The sequence below is a fragment of the Hakea prostrata genome, chromosome 1, assembly GCF_041222555.1.
Source record: "Hakea prostrata isolate BN-2017 chromosome 1, UWA_Hpros_2, whole genome shotgun sequence".
Taxonomy (NCBI): Eukaryota; Viridiplantae; Streptophyta; class Magnoliopsida; order Proteales; family Proteaceae; genus Hakea; species Hakea prostrata.
In genome coordinates this window covers 60,455,875-60,476,654 of record NC_142600.1, presented here as the reverse complement: position 1 = coordinate 60,476,654, position 20,780 = coordinate 60,455,875, and the positions used below count along the sequence as shown (strand labels likewise).

The following is a 20,780-nucleotide window of genomic DNA, read 5'->3' as shown; positions in this document are numbered from 1 at the left end:
GCCCCTTGTCCTTGAATAGAGATCCATCCACATTAATTTTAATAAGGTGGGGATGAGGGGGTACCCATTTGATAATTCCATAGATATCAGATGGCTCGTGCTTTTGAATCTGAGTAGGATGATATAGCTGTAATCCCTTCCAGATTTGGAAACTGAGTTGTGCCGGTTGTAAAGTGGAGGATGCATCAATATGACTCGTATATGCTTTCCAAAACAGCCAGATGCCAACGAGAGTATTGAGTATCCTCTCTTCTTCATCATTTCTCTGGGCAAGGGAGATGCATTGCTTCTCCACCTCTACTATTGAGTTAGCATCTAGCAGATTCGTTAAGTGCATATCATTCTATACATGCATCACATATCGGCAATGAATAAAGATATGATCCAGTGATATCCCCGAATTCCCACAAAATAAGCAAGATGTAGATACTGAACAGCCTCGAGCTTCAAGAGATTAGCTGTCGGGAGTTTATGATGCAATAGCTTCCATAAAAAGTGAATGGCCCGCAGAGGAAGTGGTATGCGCCATAGGAGTCGCCAATTAAAGCATATAGTATCTTTGTTACATTGCTTGGTGTTGCATGCCAATTTATAAGCTGATTTCACTGTAAAACTCCCCCAAGAAGTCCAGCACCAGAAACTACGATCCTCCAATGCCAAGTGGGGTATTTGTATGGCAAGAATTTTCTCCACCAAGTGGCTCGGCCACCATTTTTGTAATGGTTCATGTTTCCAAGAATGAGTGCTAGGGTTTATCAACTGGGCAACTTTGGTTGGTTTTTTCAATGCAAACAGGAAGCAGCCCAAATCAGGGGAGATGTTTAGAATCCACTTCATCGTCCATGGATTAATAAGATCCCCATTGCCTACTTGCATAATCATACCCTGTTTCATTAGATCACGACTCGTCAAGAAAGACTTCCAACCCCATGAGTCAGATGCTTGTGGTTGAACTTCTAGGAAAGAGGAGTGTTTGCAATATTTTTGCAGCATAAGACGTCCCCACAAAGAGGATGGATTCTGTAGTAATTCCCATGCCTTCCGAGACAAAAGCGCGAGGTTAAAAAACATGAAGGTTGCGTAAGTTTAGGCCACCTTCAGATTTAGGAGTGCAGATAGTACTCCAATCCATCGTATGAACAAGTTGTCTATCTCCTTCCGACCAAAAGAATGTTCGTATGGCTTTTTTCAATTCCATTAATATTTTTGTCGGTAGCTTAAAGTAAGACATAAAATGTGAAGGCATTGTTGCCAAAGTAGATTGAATAAGGATTGTCTTACCTGGTGAGGGGAGGAGCTTAGATTTCCATCCCTGTAGTCTCCGAGATACTCTCTCAATTAGGGTCATGGGAATCACACACAATAAATGAAATATCAAACATGCCCTGAGGAGTAAATTTTCCACCACAAGCTTAGTGAGGGGAAAATGTAAGTACAATACAAACCTCAAATGCTGTATGTCTATACATGTACTGTTAAGTTAGTCACAACGACTAATCAGGTAAACAAACGATTATACAAAATCACTTAGTCCATGATAATACATGGTCAATTTATTAGAAAATAGAATCCTGCATCTTTGCAAACAATCACTAAATCAATACTAGTATAGTACTAGTACTATTTACAATGTATTATGATGATCTTGGTATCACTCACACAATGTTGGGTCCAGACTCAACAACTCCCCGTATAACTCAATAGTCAGGATGCAGTCATTGACAGATATCGTTTGCCTTTTTATAAAACTCAATATCATACTCCATAATAGATAGTTTGGCATAATCTCATTGATTAAGAGTTTTTCTAACACCTTGCTCCATGTTGGTATATGCCGTAATACTGAACATATTCACTCAACCAAATGCATATACAACTCATGTGGTGTTATGACTTACTACACACATGTATGTGTCTCATGTCACATATGGTCCAATCCGGCTTCACAATAACTTGTCGATATGGACCTAATAAAACATTACCTATAAACCAAAAAGTACCTTTAGGATTTACCCCTAATTAATAGTACTTAAAAAATGGTTTTTTTTTTTTTGTTGTCAATGATGGGTTACTAAAGCGGTTAAAGGCCCAATTTCCCTAAGGGAGGTCTTGGGTTTGCACCCGTTTGGCGGCATTAATTATATATATATAAAGTCTCCCTTGAGGATGTAATCTTGGTACACGTAAGCTGGCCCGGATGAACCTCATCCAAAAAAATAAAGAAAAAAAGATGGATTTTTTTTACTTTGTTATCATTTCCATACCATTCAACATATGTGATATTGGTATGATACGTATCATGCGTAGTATCAGGCGTTACAAGTATTGATACCAAGAACCATGGTTGCAGGAAAAGCCAACCTATAGTAAGTATGATTAAAAAAAAGGAAAATGAAGCTAAACTCTATCCAATGTTTAGATATATTTGGATGAAGTAATGCCTGAGCCAGTGGCACTTCATCAAAGCCTATCTTAACCTCAAAAACCTCTGCAGGAGGTTAGTGCAAATTCAAGTTTGGGTTTCAATCAGAGAAAGAGAAAGATTAAGAGAGCTGATCAGTTGCTGCTGTTGTTGTGGAGTGTGCTGTGAAGGTCCTTTCATGGTGGAGGTTAGGGTACCGTGGACAAAATTAAAGGTGACAAGGACTGCAAAGATAGGGAATCAGTGTAATAAAAATAGAAAAGGAAAAATGGAGGCTATGATACTTTTCTTTTGCAGGGTTTTGAGTGGAGAAAAGCATTGATGGGAACTTCGATTAGTAAGGATTTCAAAGGCTCATGATTTCTGTGGAAGAGAGCGACAAACATGGATGGATGGTGTATTACATGACTGGGTCCCGTCCCTCTGCTACCTCTACTCATTTCGAGCCTGACCTTTCATATGTCTCCATTTCAACACCAGACACCAAACACCAAACACCAAACAGAGCTATGGTTGTTATTATTGTAATTGCTATTATAAGTAACCTATTTAGATTCTTTAACTAGTGTTTAGTGAAACTAAAGAGAAAAAGGAGATCACCATACAAGAGGGTCAGGCAAGAATGCATGTAAACCAGTACTGTCGCATAGCTAGATGGTGAAGACTCATCAACCAGAATATTCTCTCCATTAGCTTTAGTCATTTCATGTCTGAGTTTTTGCTTCTTCCTTACCCATCACTATTTATCTTTTGCTCATTTATGTAATCCACAAATAATTAGAAAGAAAATCAGTGTATATTATACTATCATGCATTCATACTATTATATAAAATCATGTACTCCTCTTTGGTGACAAATTTTTTCCTTGACTATTATATCTTATTTAAATGTCATATTTTATGTATTAGTATTTTTACATCATTTCTGTTTTTCCTCACAAATTGTCAGTACCATTCATATTTTTTATAAATTTGTAAAATCAAATAGAAAAGATAATTACTACCCATCGATATATTAATGGTAGAAGATATTTCGGGATCTTCTCTCCAATGGTATTTCAAGAGATTTTTCTGTCTTAAAATTATTTTTCATGTTTTGTTTTCTAATTTTACTAATAATTGTGGTATACTTTTTTATTTTATATCTATACGAAACAATATTAGATTTTTCTTTTTCTTTTTGTTTTTCATAAATTTGTAAAATCAAATAATGGAGAGGATTACTAAAAGGAAAAATAGGAGAGAGAATTTTTATCAATAATCATATTATTAATTTATTAATGGTAAAAGATATTTTAGGATTTCTCTCCAGACTTCTTTCAATAAATTTTAAACTCTTTTCCATGTTTTATTTTTTAATTTTCATAATAATTGTAGTATGATATTGGGATGTTCTATGAAATATTTTTTTCATTCATTTCCATGTTTTGCTTTCTAATTTTGCTTCATTTAAAAAAAAAAAAAAGGTTTTCTAATTTTGCTAATAATTGTGATATATATATATATATATATAATATTATAAGATTTTAAACTTTTTTCAAGTAATTTTTTTTTCTCTTAAAATTCCTTTCCATGATTTGATTTCTTTTCATGGTACATTGTTTGTTTATTTTCTATTTTTATTACCTGAATTGTCATTTGTATGAGTTACAATGCTTTGATTTGAAGCGTTTTTTTTTTCTTTCTAACCAAGACAAAGGAGAACAAAGGAAGGGACGTATCACGATCTTGATTGTGTTTCTATTTACGAGCTCTTCTTCATTATTCTTGTGTAATAAGTGCAAATGTATTCTTTTCTCACAAATCCCCATTCTTTTCTTTCATGAATTAAGGTTTTGGCCTGACCAGCTTGTATTTTCGATTGAAATCCTTAGAACTGTTTTCCTTCATCAATAGCTCGTGGTCTGATGTTGACTTAATTGAATTTTTTACTGATCATCTGCTGTGGATGAGTTTATGCTGCTTATGCCTTGATGCTTGCTTCTTTCTAATAGCTGCTTTTAACTTTTTATGATTTCAAGGGATAATCGAAAAAATTGACAACATTAGCACGACCCACATGGACACCTGCCAAAAGTGACAATGAACAGGGAGGTACTCAAATTTTTGGTACATCTAAAAAATATTCTTCAAGAGATATTGCATCTCACATGACTCTCAAGCCTAGGTCAGTAACACTTATATGCCTTCCTGTTGATTCCTATACTGTTGGATAATTCTACATCCAATACTTTATTGATATGTCTTTTTTGTCTATGTACTTCAGCACATTTCTCTCATGGGATACTTTCAATGTTTATGATTTTGTGATCACTATTTATGTTTAGTTGAAGTAAATTACTTACAGGGGTTAATTTATTCTGGTATTTGATCATATATACGTGATGTGATAACATTTGATTTGATTTTAGTTGGTTAGTTATGCAATTGATCTATTTACAGTATTAGATAAAAGTAATACACGGTTCGGATTTTTTTTCCTGTTAGAAAAAAAGAATTTTCTAATTTTGCTAATAATTGTAATAAATATGATATTACAGTATGATCAATGTTATCACTAAATAAAGATAGAATACTCAATAAATCACATTTTTTTTGTACGTAAATCACATTAGATAACTAGAATACTTTACTTAAGATTTGTCTATTCAAATTTTAAAATAATATAACCAAAGACCTTTTCCTAATATATATATATATATATGAATGAATGAAAAAATTAAGAAGTAGGTAATGAATGATCAGCTATGAGAAAGGCATTTGAGATTGTATGACCATGTTTAACGAAAGCCTGTAAATCTCTTTATACATAGAAGTGATTCAATCCAAATTGAAGAAAATAGAAAACTAGGAGCTAACCTAAGGGCCTGTTTGGTTACATGAATCCAGAGGTTTCAAATCTCTGGATTCATGAATCTGAGAATTATACCCGTTTGGTTGTAAAAATCTTCAGATTCATGAAATCTTCAAATTCAGATTCATGGAATGAAATCTCTGGATTTATGGGTAAGGGGTGAAATCCAGAGATTTCAAAAAAACTATACATTTGCACATTCACAAAAATCACGTCGATCATTTAGTTTTTTAGGATGAATCCACAGATTTCATTCCACAACCAAACATCTAATTTTATAAATTATAACTCCATAGATTTGAAATTTATAGATATTTGAAATCTCCAGACTCATGTAACTAAACAGGCCTTAAGATTATAATCTTAAGACATACAAGAAAGGATACACACATAACTTAAATATTGTATCTAATATACAAAATAATTTCCATGCCCTAATGAGGGAGAGGATTTTGTAAACGGGTAATGTTACATATACGTCCACATAAGAATTCTTTTCAGACTTCCATTGGTATTTTAGTAGAGCTAGATATTTTGTGGGAAAAGGATGCGGACTTGCACCTCTTTCATGTTAGTAGAAATTAACAAAGTTGTTTACCAAAAAAAAAAAAGAAATTAACAAAGTTACATTCTTTAATGTGATAGAGGTGCTCCACTGTTTGAAATCTCGCCCAGGGTAGAATTCATTCTTGTCTATGGTCAATAAAGCATATCCATCCCGCTCCTGACAACCCATCATTGACATAAAATTTTGTTATATATTTATATTTAGGTTCCTTCTTCAAAATCAGAGAAAGATGTAGGTGAGGGAGGATATATGGCTGTTAAGTATTCTTAGTCGATGGTGAATCAATTCTCTTTCTCACCATTATGTTGTGATAATTTTTTTGTACTTGATTTTGAAGATGGATTTGCATTGACATATTTTGCTAAGCGATTCGAATGATCTATTTTGTGAGATTTGTGGTGGATCAACCCATTTATTTTGATATTTAGGGTTTTCAACATAGAATTTTCACCCATAAGCTAGTTTGGACAAACCTCAGCTCCACACCGGAAGAAAAAAGAAAAAAAAATAATAAATTCCTACATAGTGAAAGTTCTTCTTTGGTCCTTGTAGACATAGTATACCATGTTAGTGTGTGAACTGTGAACCACATTAATTTATTATTATTATTATTATTATTATTTTGTCTCATGTTTGTTATCTTTTGATGTTTGTTCTAACACTTAACTTGGGCATTGGTAATTTTGTCAATGCAAAACTGTTCTAGTGGTGAAACCAACACCTCTTAGTGAATCTTAGTGAAGAAGTTGGGTTTAACTCTTGCTGATGCATATTAATATCCCCATTCTTGACTTAATATATTAAGCCCCTTTGTACAAAAAAATTTTTTTTTTTTTTGCCAAACCAACAAATTCTTCTATCCATTATGTGATTTGTTTTGTTCCATTCATTTCCTGCATTATTAGGATCCAAATTTTCTCCACATTCAAAGCACATGCAAGTGGGTGCAACCATTGATTTGTAGAATCAAATGGGTTCCACTTAGATCACTGAAGCCTAAAATTTTCTTTGCTCATATGATCCATGCTATTCTATCCATGGAAGGAGCTGGACCTCCCTTTAATAGCCCAACAAGAATTTTAATTGGATCTGGTGTTCCCATGGGTGGGAAGAATCCAAGGCATGGCCAACCAAGAACACTAGAAATATCTTGTGAGTAGATACATAAAATTCTACGTCGGAGAAAAAACATAGAATTTGTGGTAATCTTAAGATGGTTGGTTGCTTGGTTAGTATCATTCCTAAAACCTTCTTTTTCAATGAAAATGAGTGAAAAGGATCAAACAAGTTGAATAGATAAACACACTCACTGCAGAATGCAGATGTCTTTCTTCAGATGGCCTTTAAGAAGAATAAGAAAGAGGGAATAATTTTCTGGAGACATCCCATCTTGACCCTACAGGGGAAGCAGCTTACATTTTAAGTCCAAACAGCCCTGACTTACTTTACAAACTGTGAGGACATATGCATCAGTTTGAAGAACCAAAAAGAGAAGAAGTTGAAGACAGTTCTTGGAAGATTAGAAGGGAAACTATTGGCGACTGCCATGGAAGGAGATCGAGGAGTGCTGCGTAATTGCTTCGAGCTAGAGGTTTCATTGTCAAGCCAGCAACCATTGATCCATGAAATGGGTTTCGCACAGTTTGAAGAAGAAACACAGGGCTTGAGTTTCTTGATTCCATCCCAGGCTTCTCATGTATCTATTCCTCTTAACACCATCAACTGCAGCATGGGACTTAGTACTAATAACGACCTTGTTACTAGGATTCCTTGGAACACCGACCAGGTAGTGTGGGTTGTTTGGAATCTTGGGCACCTTTTCTTGATTCTTCTTCTTCTTTGGGTCCTCTTCCTTTTCTTCTTAGTATTTGTGTGCATATGATGAGGTTCACTGCTGCTGACTGTCATGAAATATCAGGTTAGGAGCTTGGATTCTAAGGTTGTTGATGAAGAGAACTGCACCCCTGAGATTAAAGATGGCAAAGATTCATGGTATCTTTATCTTATTCTTCAAAGGGTTTCCCCATTAGGATTTTTTTTGTTTGGTTTATGCTAATTCTGTGATTAATCTCTCTCTTTCTCTAGGGACTTAAATAATCTATAAGGACTCCTTTCCTTTGAAACTCATTTCTTAGTTGCATGGCTGAAACTCATCCTTGAAATTTCACAGGTGGAGGAGCTCATCTACAGATAAGAGCAAAGCAAAGGTGAGAAGAAAGCTTAGAGAACCCAGGTTTTGTTTCCAGACAAGGAGTGATGTGGATATATTGGATGATGGTTACAAATGGAGGAAGTACGGCCAAAAAGTGGTCAAGAACAGCCTCCACCCAAGGTATCTGTTCTAAATCACAAATATAATCCTTTTTCGATATTTTGATTTGCAATCTTATGTTTCCTTGATTGCACCTTGAAAACATACATGAATTCATTAGAAATATATAAACTTTGTCTTGAGGTGCAGTGCTTCTGAAATGGGAAGTTTGTGATTCAGCTGTTCTCCCAGTACAGTAACACATGATTACTGATAATAATGTTACAAACTTACAATCACAATCTCAGTCACACGAATGTATCAAAAAGCACATATAGCACTGGATCTTGGTGAAATTGCATCTTCTTTCTATTGTTACTAGAAAAAAGGAAAACAAGTAGATGGTGAAGCCAGGTTTAAAAGGATTTTAGGTAATTGGGAATTGAAAATGTCATACCACCAACCCTTCATCAGAGACTTCCTAGTCATCTTCTGTTTTCGGTGGATTTTACTAAGCAATTGCTGCTGTTATTGGTCAAGAGGGAATGTCTTTTAGGATTTCTGTCCTCATCTTTCTCATAATGAAATCCTTGAGTTACACGATTTGTTTTCTTCTATTCACCATTTTTCTTGATCTCCCAGTGGATGCTTTAGAGTGAATTCATCAGCTTCAGCAATAATAAAGTCATAGAAAGTGGTAGAAGTTCTAGATATTACTGTAGTTTGAATATTTTATCATTCATGTCCTCCATCAAGTCAGAAAAGGCTGTCCAAATAATAGGTAGGGAATTAAGCATTCCTTATTTTTTGTAGAAGGGTTATTATTCTTGCTTTTAATAGAGATGAGCACCCTGGGATTTCAAGCTAATGAAGTAGATTGACTGGAAAAGTAGTACAAATTAATGAAGTCAATTAAGTGGATTTTACACTTTAGATGGGTTTAATGAATGATTACATTGGACTTAATAGTGTGTTAACAGCCAGCAACTGCCTTGCTTTTCAAACTTAATCAATGTTTGATAATGATATTAGGTATCCAACTCTCTGAGGATAAGATTTTTATTTTCTACTGTGTGGCTCTGAACAGTTAGATATCTGATATTTTCAAAATCCAATATCTATGATCTCCTCTGACATATAATTATAATCGTTCAAGTATTGGCTTTTGAGAGCTGTACAAAGATACCATGCGACAACAAACAAAGGCTCAGGTTTGTTTTGTAACATTTATAGATCAGACCATAAACACTAGATTTTGAAGAGCTGAAATCTATTAGTTTGAGGGCCTAGAGGCAAAAAGCTGAACCTGATGATGAAATGCTAGGAATGAAAACACCCCATAGAGAATGCATGGATCGATAATATCATCTGTGATGATCATGACACTACTTCCATTGGGTGTAATATGTCTTGAATTACGTAGTTTTGCTTAAGTGGTTTGATTCAAGAAAGACATTTTGTATATAGCCAATTTGATGGAGGTGTAAGGACAAGGCTTTAATCTATTTACTGTTGATAGTAAACCAGCTCACCATGGACACAGGAAATCTTGGATTCTTAACATGTATCCAACCTCAATGCAAGCTTCTCTTTTTTACTAAATTAGCTAACAAGAAACTGTGGCTTTAATCATAGTTTAAGTTAATCTAATTGAAAAAAAAGAGGATCTTGCATTGAGATCAAACATGTGTCAAGAATCCAAACATGTAAGTTAGAAATTTCCTCAAGGATTCAGATTTTGTGCAAATTGTGACTTTACATGCTATTAGTTTGTTATTCATTTTCAGTTACTTGATGGTATATATATCTTAGCTTGTGGAGTTAATAGTGGAACTAATAAAATGGTTTTGCACTTTTCTTTTCTTTTTATTATTGGATTTCTACCAGAAGTTATTATCGTTGTACGCATAGCAATTGTCGAGTGAAGAAGAGGGTGGAAAGATTATCAGAGGATTGTCGAATGGTGATTACAACCTATGAAGGTAGACACACTCACTCCCCTTGTGATGATTCAAATTCCTCAGAGAACGAATATTTCAACTCATTTTAGTCAACCTAATGATAATGAAAATGTCTATAATGTATGAACTTCTTGTATTTATTTTCATTCAAAAAGCTTCAAAGATCCAACCTGGTGGTTCAATGGTGACTACTAGTCAAAGCTTAACCAGCTGAAAACTTAGGATTTGTCAATATAAATATATCTGAAGAGGATGAAAACTCAATTATAAAGAAGAAAAGAGATATCAATACTTCTGTCCATATTTTCTCCCTTTTGAGAAGACAAGTGAGGTTTGGCTTAAAAAAAAAGGGAAAAAAGAAGAGAAGACGAGTGGGTGGGGCAGGAGGTAGGGGTCTGGTGCAAAAGGAATTCTTGGTAAGATTAATGTTTATTATTTGAAAAGAATGACTTTTATAACTCAAAATTATATTTTTATACATAAAGTTGCTTTTTGACACATTAATAAGCATAAGTTTCAATTTTAATTTCCAAAGTAGCCAGAAATAGAACAGGTTCGTAAAATGGTTTTCAGCCAAAAACTCAGTTTTTTAAAGCAAGGGACATTAAAAACATTATTCAGAGACGGGTGTTTCATTTTCCTCAGCATGCATTTCCCAAAAAGAAGAGATTCTTTTTATTTCATGTCTTCTCTTAGTTACTCTCCTTCTCTAGTGGAATAAAGAAGCGGGTTCACATATTTTACAATTCTCACCTCTTACAATTCCCTGTAATTTCTATGTAGGATTATAACACGTGGCAGTTAATTATCCAAGACTCATAATTAGAACCCAATTAGGAATTGAACCTAATAAATTCATTAAATTAAGCTTCGAGAAAAGAAGAGAGACAAAATTACAGGGAATTGTAGAGGATGTGAACCAACAAAGTGTTGAAAAAATGGAAACAAGATCACAGTATTTGAGCTGGAACTTCTAGGCGCGTTACAACGTCGCTTTCCTTAAGACGTAATTCGCCCTCACACCAAGGTGCTATAAGGTATTGCGAACCGTCTCCCAGGATACAAAGAAGCCCAACTTCGAGTTGAATCTCTTGAGTTTTGCTTAGCACTTGCAAAACTTAAGAACAGAGAAGACTTCGGGTTTTTCTCACTATACTGCTGTTGTGAAGCTAGACCTAAATATATAGGCATTGAGGTGCCTCTACTGAACAGTTCATGACTCTGTTCGTATGGGTGCACCTCTCTGTAGGGATACAAATGCCAACGTTCAGATCTGAGCCGTTGGATCGTTCGGCCGCACGATCTAACGGTCCAGATTGAACCATCAAGATGACATTTATGGATCTACTTCCATCGCCCTAGATCTGCCGTTGATCAAAATAGACGGTTCAGATCTGATCTCGCTCGAAGCGTGCTAAGTGCTAAGTGCTAAACAGCCCACTGCCCACGACGCGCGTGCGTGAGCGCGCTCGGACGGTACACCGTCCTCGTTCGTACACTGCACACGCATTGGCATGTCTTTTGATATTAAATCAAATTTAATAGGCAGTACCTATTAATTAATTTGGATTCCGACATCTCGGTTTCCAATGTAGGACTATATAACACACTTTCCTAAAATAAACAAAGGAAAGTTTCCGCACTTATAAATCCAATTTTAAATGAAACGTTTATTATTTTATTATATTAAAAATAATACAACACAAAGGTTCCTTAATCCCTAAATCATAGGAAATCTTTAAATTTAAAATTCTGATTACCCATAGCAAGAAGACCCGTTTTAACATCAAACCCTCTTAGATGCACTTTTCTCTCCCCTCCACCCTTCCTTTTACCAGATACAAAGCTTCTCAATCTCTAAGTAATAGAAATTTAGAAGGGAAAATCTAACCAGTGCCAAACCTAACCCCAATGGACTAAAAAGCCATGTAGCAAGTGCTTCTATGGATATGTAGCTAGCAACACACAATTACCAGGCCATCATCTTCTAGAAGATTCAAAATTTGTCAAAATGTTTTATGTAAATATTCAGTTTCTCAATCAAAACCCAACCATTTTCTTTTCCATCTGTTTCTAAAATATACGAGAACATATGTATTATTTATTTTTTTATTATTATTATTTTGATTAATGAGCACTTCACTAAAATTGATTGTGTGTAAAACCTAGGGTTTCATTCACACAAAGGTCATGACATTACATAATGAAGAATGCTAAGCCGTCTCACACATCAGTACATCACAGACAAAGCATTCCTGGGCATCTTCTAAGAGCCCATGCATGGGAAAGAAGGAAAAAAAAATATATCAGAAACAAAAGAAGGTGACAAGCACTTCCCATATTCAACTCATACAACATTTACAGCAAATATTGTACGAACGGAGTGAAATCCATCGAACCATGTTAAATAACCAAATCTATAACCTTTTGGTGCATCACCCTTGGCATAAAAAGAGATCTTGAATGAAGCTTTTGTTGAAGCCTCTGTGAAAACTAGTCTTTCTGGTGACACCTTAACCACCAACCCAGATGGAGAACGAACAGTAACAGTGTAAGAGGCATTCATTAATGGTCCCACATTGGTTACAGTTCTTTCAATGGTTCGGACACCATGATTCCTTTGAAGCTTGTTAATGGAGATTGATGGATGATTCATATTGGTGATGAGATCCTCAACTGAGTTACTCGGGCAACTGAAACTGCTGGTGCCAGACATTGATCTTACAAGTTTCTCCTTGTATCCGGAGTAGCAAAGGAAGTTGAGATAATCAGTTGGAGCAGTTTCATAGACTAGGCCTGGTTCAAGGGCTTTTAGTGGGTTGATTTCTCCTGCTCCCATCTCATGTGGACTAGCAAACCCATTTGTGTTGTTTCTTATTGGCTTCCTCATGTTGTCGGAAGTAATTGCTGTGGAGAGAGAAAGAAATGTAAAATCACTGGTATAAACTTGATATATACAAACTGGATAGGCTACTCTAAGATAAATTATACTATATTTAAATAAAGGAAGAAACCTTTCTATAACATGGTCAGGATGGCCGAGTGGTCTAAGGCGCCAGACTCAAGTTCTGGTCTTCGTGAGAGGGCGTGGGTTCAAATCCCACTTCTGACAAATAATTTTTTATTTTTCAATTTAAAAGCAGAAATTAATTTTGCCTTATTTTAAAAAGATATACCACAGTTAAATATTTTGGAAACCACTTATAATGTCTGTAAATGTGAAAAATAGAGGTCAAAATGGACAATTTAACTTTGTAAAGTCAACATTGCAATAATAAGGATATCAATTTTGGGACCAAATCAGCCCGTTAAGGCTCGAAACGAACCAAATTGAGGCTTATTAGATCGGATATCAAGGATAAAAAACCATTGGTTCCAAGATGGTTTAGTCTAATCCATTAGTGATCTATTGGCTCAAACAGGCCAGTGCAGTTTTGAACGGTTTCAGGTTGAAAAACACTTAACCTAAACATGGTTCGTTAGAAAAATAATGGTTTGAGCTAATCATTTATGGTATGCAAGAAAAAGAACAAAAAGAAATAATTGAGCGTCATACAACAAAAGTTATAGTTTTATGCAAAGCAAAATTGGTATCGGTCAGCCAATGATGGGTTAGTCAAGCCGTTAAAGACCTGCCGTCCCACAGGGAGGTCCTAGGTTCGTTACTTTTCAGTGGAGAAATCATGGGTTCGACTCTTGCATTAAATTTCTAGTATTAAAAAAGCACCAATACCAAAAAAATAATAAAAAAATGGTATCAGTCAATTTTCATTAAAAAATAAAAAATAATTACACGTTATAAAAAACCTATAACAAAAGCCAAAATTTTATGCAATGTGAAATTGGTATAGGTCAATTTTCATTAATAAAATTAAAAATAATTCTATGTTGTAGAAAACCTATATACCCTATGAAAATCAAGAATCCAAATAGTAAATAATAGGGATAATTATTGTTGCTCCCTTGTACTTTTATTTTATTACTATTTTATCTCCTGTACTTTTTAAAATTACTATTCCAACCTTTAACTTTGTCAACAATTACTAATGCCCCCTACCGCTAAGCTCCATCAGTCTACTGATGATGTGGCATCTATATATTTTTTCAAAATCCCAAAAATAACCCTGCAATTATCTTTTTACTTATTCTCTTTTTTCAAGTTATAATATTACCCTTAATAGGAAAAAATTAACTTTAATTTCACTTTTCCTTTTTAAAAAGAAACCACCAAATAAAGGAAAGATGTAATTAAATTGAAACTAAAATATTAAGAAATATCAAATTTAATTCAAAGCTGAAAATTGAAAATCACCTAATATATGCTGATCATTATGTTTGTTACCAAATTTTCTATCAATTAGATCTTATATGCTAATTTGTTTGTAAAACTTCTATCATGGTGATTATGAAAAATTTAAATGAAATGTGAAAGTTTCAACAATCATAAGTATTTGGTCCCACCAAATCTAAAACTAATTCTAAAATATAAGATTTTAAGGATATAATTGACATGCAATATAGTTTCTATAAATGAGGGTAATGTCATATTTTTTACTTATTATTTTAAGGGCAAAATAGACATTTCATATATGATGTTAACAGTCACTTAACACCTTTAGAAGTGAGGGGGCAATAGTAATTTCACAAAGAATGGGGTTTGATTAGTAATAAAACCAAAGTGTAAGGGAGCAATTGTAATTATCCCTAAATAATAATAATATAGAGATTACAAGCTCATTCCTCAAGCTCTACCAGATGGTCCTCTAGAAACAAATCCTCAAACTAAAAGTTCTTTTAAATCTATTTTGTGTTATGATTAATTGTCTTGAAATTGAATTACTGTTTTGTGAGAATGTATATATTTTTGTCTCTTCTATGAAATTCATCTATTTTTTAGGTTAATATTTAGTTGGATATACAAAAGAAATGCATCTGGATTGGCTAAGTATTTAATCAATTTAAACATACTTAAAACATTCTGTTGGACATTCATACTTAATCCTTCTGATTGTCCCTTACAAGTAGTAAAATGACTTCTTGATCTTTGAATTTATGCTTTAATTTTTTTTTTTATTGTTAACACGTACTATTTAGTGGTAATATGACGATATTTAATGAAAAACTATAAAATGTATTATAATGGGTTGCTGTTTAGTTTTGGGCTGGTGCAGACTGTGGCCCTCAGCCCAAACCCAGCCCATTAAGATTTTGTTTGGACTATAACAGGGTGGTACTATTCGTTTTAATGGTTCGAATTGTAAATTGACACCTATAGATTTAAGTTTGGGTTAGGATGGCCTGATTAGGTGAGGGTCAATTGAGTATTTGACTAGAACTGGCCGGACACTCCACCTTGTAAGTTATGTGAAGGTCATGGAGAGGGTCATGGCTAGGGTGCAGTTAAGTGTCAAACCTAATCCACAACCAAAGATGGGTCAAGGCCAAATAATGCATATATTTAAGATCAAGCTTGGGATTCTAAAAAGCCTTGTTCACTCCAACCCTATGGCAGCGATGGATTCAAGGTTGCTAACTGTAAAGATAGAGGCTTATGCAATACAACATATAAAGAGGAGGGTTTAATAGTTGTTGTACCTGTAGTCATTAAAGCAGACTTGATCATAGAAGGAGTCCATGTAGGGTGTACTGATTTAAGAAAGGCAGCAGCACCAGCAACATGAGGGCATGCCATTGATGTCCCTGATTTCAAGGCGAATTCAGATGGCTTCTTCCCCACTGGGACACTCTCTATCTCACTACTTGGGATTATTGCTGCTAATATACCAACTCCAGGTGCTGCTACGTCTGGCTGCAATGCATATATGTATATCCTTCCTTCATTATATATTGTCATTCCAACAAGAGAAAAAATGGACCTAAAATCTGGGAGTCAGAGAAGGAGAAGGAAGGAAGACCTTAAGAATGTTTTCAGTGAGAATTCCAGGACCCCTGGATGAAAAAAATGGAACAACAGGTGCAGGTCTTGTCTTCTCCACATCAACTGTTCGAAGAATTGTAGCTGTGGGATTCCTGTTCCAGCTCAAAGGGATGGATGTCTCATCAAATGGGGAAGAGGGGGCCGGAGAAACTCATGAAAGCTATTCCAGACAAATTAACTTCTTACTTACTTGGTATGATTTATATATTTCAGTATCTGGTGTCCAGTCCTGACTCCTACTTGGGTGAATGGAAAAACTCCTGAATCAAAAGCTACTTCTCTTCTGTCATCACTAATCAAAATCAAACCTTTTGCTTCAGCTGCTTCAGCCACCAATGTCTTTATTTTTCTTGACACCATTTGATCGGTATCCACGCACATTATTATTTTTCCTGCTACCTTTCTTGAATCCAATGATCCTGGATAGCAGTTGCTGCACTTGGAATATCATAATGAGACACTTACACCCGAAAATGTAATTGATTATAAATAATTTTGATCTTAATCACCTTGCTTCATAAGCTGGAGTTGATGGAGCAGCTACATCATCTCCAAAAGCAAGTGGGTATTTCTTTGAACTTGTAAGATTAGATAAGTTTATTCCAACTCCCTACAGAGTTAAATTCCATGCCAGTTATAAAAGTAAAGAAAGACAATCTTGATACATACTGAATCTATAAACTTACTTGGAAAGAAGCTCCATTGCCTAAGGCAAGAGTTGATTGGAATTGTCTATCAATAGTTGAAGCTGCAACAGTGAAGATCCATGGAGCAGTATTGACAACAGTATTAGGATCAGGTCCTTCATTTCCTCCGGAGCAAACTACCGTAACACCCATTTGAGTGGCATGAAATGCTCCAAGTGATATAGGGTCAGTTAGGAAATCTGCTTGAAAAATTGCACTCATTCCAATAGAGATTGAGATAACATCAACTCCATCTTTAATAGCATCATCAATAGATTTTAACACTGTAGCTCCAGAACAACCAGTGAGGGAACATGCCTTGTACATTGCAATCCTACTTGAAGGGTACCCTCCCCTAGCTACCCCTTGTGCTAATCCATAGTAACCGGCGTTGGCTACACGAGCACCAGCTGCGGTTGATGATGTGTGGGTTCCATGGCCTATTGTGTCCCTTGGAGACCCAGTAGAGTTTCTTGCATGGGTCTTGGAATGGTTGGATTGAGCCCTATTTGTGAACTCTTGAGTTTTGTAGTATCTGGCACCTATCAACTTCCTGCAAATTAATATGGTAACACTTAAAGATGATAATGTTTTTCATATCTTCTTGTTGTGAACCTTAAATCGATGTATATTTTTGCGAGTATCAGGAATCTTCACATATGTTAATGCACAAGAAACATATAGATGGGAATCCACGTCATACATATATTCCTTCTAGACTCTTCTTATGAAATCATGTATGTGAAGAGCCACTATATGCTCATATTTGGACATGGATCCAAGAAAACTCATGACCTCTTCATTATGAGGAGATTCCAACATATAATACTGAAGAGAGAGAGAGAGTCATGTTCGAGGTAGCTTGGCTTGGCATGTTTTGTATCTCCAACATGGTGAATTTTAATATCCTCAAAGAATAGAGCTGGCAATTGAATTCCAAATTTTTGTTGGCATTGTATATTTCATATCCCAATTAAATTATTCTGGGTACAACTCCCAATTCTTATTTAAACTAGGAAGATTCACACCCATCCCCCTCTCAAAAAATCAAAATCAAAATCAAAATAGTTGGGGGGAGGGGGGTTTTTTTTGATCATTTCGACCCCACATTGTACTGGTCTTCATTGATGGATCCAAATCCTCTATGGTGCAATTGGGTGTCTAGTGCAAATTAGACGATCCTATTAATGTAAGATTTAGCCCGGTCCACATCCCAAGTGTTGGTTTGCATGTTGGGGCCAATAGCACCATCCAAGCTACGGATGTCTTTCACACAATAGAAGGAGTCCGGATCCTCACCCCGTCGGGGGAGCATAGACTGCTCCCCGACGGCTTCCCAACCACACAAACACGTGGGGCCCACAAGTGAAAAACATTTTTTGAAAAAAATTAAAAAAACTTCAAATTTTCACATGTGGGCCCCACGTGTTTGTGTGGTTGGGAAGCCGTCCAACAGGGTGAGGATCCAGACTCCAATAGAGGAGCCCAATTCATCAATTGATCCGACTCTTTAAAGAGTAGTTTTGGTTTTAATTTGATAAATTGTATGGATAAAATGATACAAATGTACAGAGCATGTATTAGATTGTACCAAAATATATTGGTCGGTATAATAAAAATACTCAATGCCAGACAATATGTCTCTTAAAATCACTTGATGTATACGATCACTCAATACTAACCCTTCAAACCTTGGATATAACATATGAAAGAGAGAAATTATCACCTGTTACAATTAGATTTCCTGAAGTCAAATCCTTCCATGCAAACTCCTTTCCACCTTGAAGGGATCTTTCCAAAGCCAGCATCATTAAAACTAGGCGATTCAGGCCAGATCCCTAGAATTAGAATAAACAAAAATTAATCATTTACTAAACTTGCTAAAGTAATAATAATCGAATATAATTTTGTTGGGTTAAGCCATTATCATGTGGCCCCACCGACAGCATTAGTTATTGCAATTTTAAAAGGTGAAGGTGGTTGTTGTAATATTAAAGAATGGTACATATACATAGAGACATTACCTGTATCTATAAATCCAATAATGATGTCTTGAGATCCCTGAGCCTGAGGGTACCGAGTGTAGTAGTTGGATCGGACTCCTGACTCAGCATCTAGGAAATCCCAAGATCTTGTTGTGTGGAGTGGAAGAATAGGATCCCGGAATATTGACAAAATCTTCTCATGACCTGTTCAAATTAATTTTTCTTTTTATCAAATTTCTACATTCATGAACCAAGAAATTAATTGCAAAGTGTGTTAATTTGAACTAATGCTACATTTATTTAATCTTTATAAATCTACTAACGTAATTTCTTTCGACAAGAGACCCTCGACTGGAGTTGTACTTTTACCGCTACATCTACCAATGAGAGTATACAGAAACGTAAACAAGAAAATTTTCGTCCAAGTTTACATGAAAAGAGTATTTTAAAAAAAAAATACAAAAATCTAAGAGGGTAGTTAGGAATTTCCAACAAACAATGAGCCCAAAAGACTAGATTGATGGTATTGTTTTACTGGGGGGTGGGATAGAATGGTACTTTTACTTTTTTGTATGTACTTTTCTATTTAGATACTGAGCCAAAGTTAGCCTCACAACTAATTAATATTCTCTTTTTTTCTCTATGTATTCAACTAGAAATTAGTTGTCAACTCAAGATGTCCCCCCAAAGCTAAACCATTGAACATGAGTCAGATTCTATTCCAATTGTATAACGAATATAGATCATCTCCCCGTCAAGGTGGCTTCCTAACCACAAAAACTAGTGGGTCCCACTGGTAAAAAAAAAATTAATTTTTTCCAAGAAGTGTTTTTCACCGTGGGCCCCACTGGTTTTTGTGGTCAGAAAGCGTCCGGACTCGTGTATAACACCGTCCATTGCTCCCATCATATAATCGACTCTGCTCCGGTAATACTATCCTCACATCTCGTAAATATATATCAGAAGGTGGCTCAACTTTGTTAGAGTTCGAAATTAAATCCTCCCTAAATATATGATGGAAAGACGAGAATAACATTTAAGGTGAAAGACCACCTCCAGGGAAGCTATCCCCACATATTGAACATCTGTCCTTTTAAGTAAGAAGAAAGCCAGAGAATTAACAGCACCACTTGAAGAATGATGATCTTTCCCAACTTTTCAATTCATTGATTGAAAACTTTGAGGAATACCTTGAGACTTTACTTAACATTATAGTCTTTATATTTGTTTATTTAAACTGGGTTTACACGCAAAGCTGCTGCACTTATACCCACAAAAGAGTAATAAAGAAGTTAAATTGGGAATAGTGTATACCTGATAATGCAGAAGCTTCTTCCTCTGTAAGCATGGCAGAGAATCCCTTGAAAGCATGATGGTAGCTATGAATCAGGAACATTCTTTCTCTCTCTTTACTGCAAAACCAATTCTAATAAAAACACAAGCAAGAATTCTTATATAAACATCATTGATATATCGATTCAGATCTTTTGTTTCAGTTTTTGAAAAATTCAGAGAAGATCAGGATAAAAACCTGGGGATAATTGTAGATAGTAATTGCAAGTGAGCTGATTCCACTGCTTCTGCATTGCTTAATTCTCCCTCACTGTCTGAAGAACTACCCATGTAGATAATATATGGCTGAGGCCCCACAGAAGGAGAATTTGTTGCAGAAGTTCTTCCATGGAGAATTATCAGAAATGAGAGACTGAGAAAGAAGATAAAATTGGGTTGAGAGGCCATGGAAGAAGAAGAAGAAGGAGAGATCATCAGTTTCATCTCCAATTGAGATGAACAGTGAGGGAGGAGGAGGAGGAGGAGGAGGAGATAGAAATGGATGGAAGGAGGTGTTACTGCAAGGCCCCATTTGTAGTGAAGTAACAAGACAGAGAATCCTTTTTACAACATGGCATGGGAACTTCATCGAGGAGAAGTAAAGGCACTGCTCTCTGATTCTCTATAATATTGAGATCTTTTGTCTTCATGAAATAAAGAGACCTACATGATTTCTTAATGTACTGTACATGATATTTCACTCTTTAGTGTTGTGGAAGAATACCATTAGCTTAACATGTTTCCATAGTTTATCCACAAAAAAATAAAATAAATGTTTCCACA

At 35.3% G+C, this 20,780-nt stretch overlaps 2 protein-coding genes and 1 non-coding gene across 3 annotated transcripts; 2 read left to right on the top strand and 1 right to left on the bottom strand.

Moving 5' to 3' along the window:
• The first annotated feature begins 7,209 nt into the window (after window positions 1-7,209).
• On the top strand, window positions 7,210-10,280 carry LOC149029254 (putative WRKY transcription factor 12). Its single transcript, XM_089150306.1, has 4 exons — window positions 7,210-7,630; window positions 7,763-7,836; window positions 8,015-8,176; window positions 9,983-10,280. Exons 1-4 carry the CDS (start codon window positions 7,391-7,393, stop codon window positions 10,143-10,145), a joined length of 639 nt encoding a protein of 212 aa, XP_089006432.1. The 5' UTR covers window positions 7,210-7,390; the 3' UTR covers window positions 10,146-10,280.
• Window positions 10,281-12,167: 1,887 nt separating this feature from the next.
• LOC149029252 (CO(2)-response secreted protease-like) lies at window positions 12,168-20,483 on the bottom strand. Its single transcript, XM_089141285.1, has 10 exons — window positions 20,197-20,483; window positions 19,980-20,077; window positions 18,705-18,869; window positions 18,407-18,518; window positions 16,681-17,233; window positions 16,504-16,604; window positions 16,185-16,427; window positions 15,972-16,086; window positions 15,652-15,865; window positions 12,168-12,963 (listed from the first exon to the last, which is right to left on the bottom strand). Exons 1-10 carry the CDS (start codon window positions 20,439-20,441, stop codon window positions 12,404-12,406), a joined length of 2,406 nt encoding a protein of 801 aa, XP_088997411.1. The 5' UTR covers window positions 20,442-20,483; the 3' UTR covers window positions 12,168-12,403.
• Window positions 13,085-13,168, top strand: TRNAL-CAA (transfer RNA leucine (anticodon CAA)). The gene has a single exon. It is a non-coding gene; the product is annotated as a tRNA-Leu (tRNA).
• Window positions 20,484-20,780: the final 297 nt, after the last annotated feature.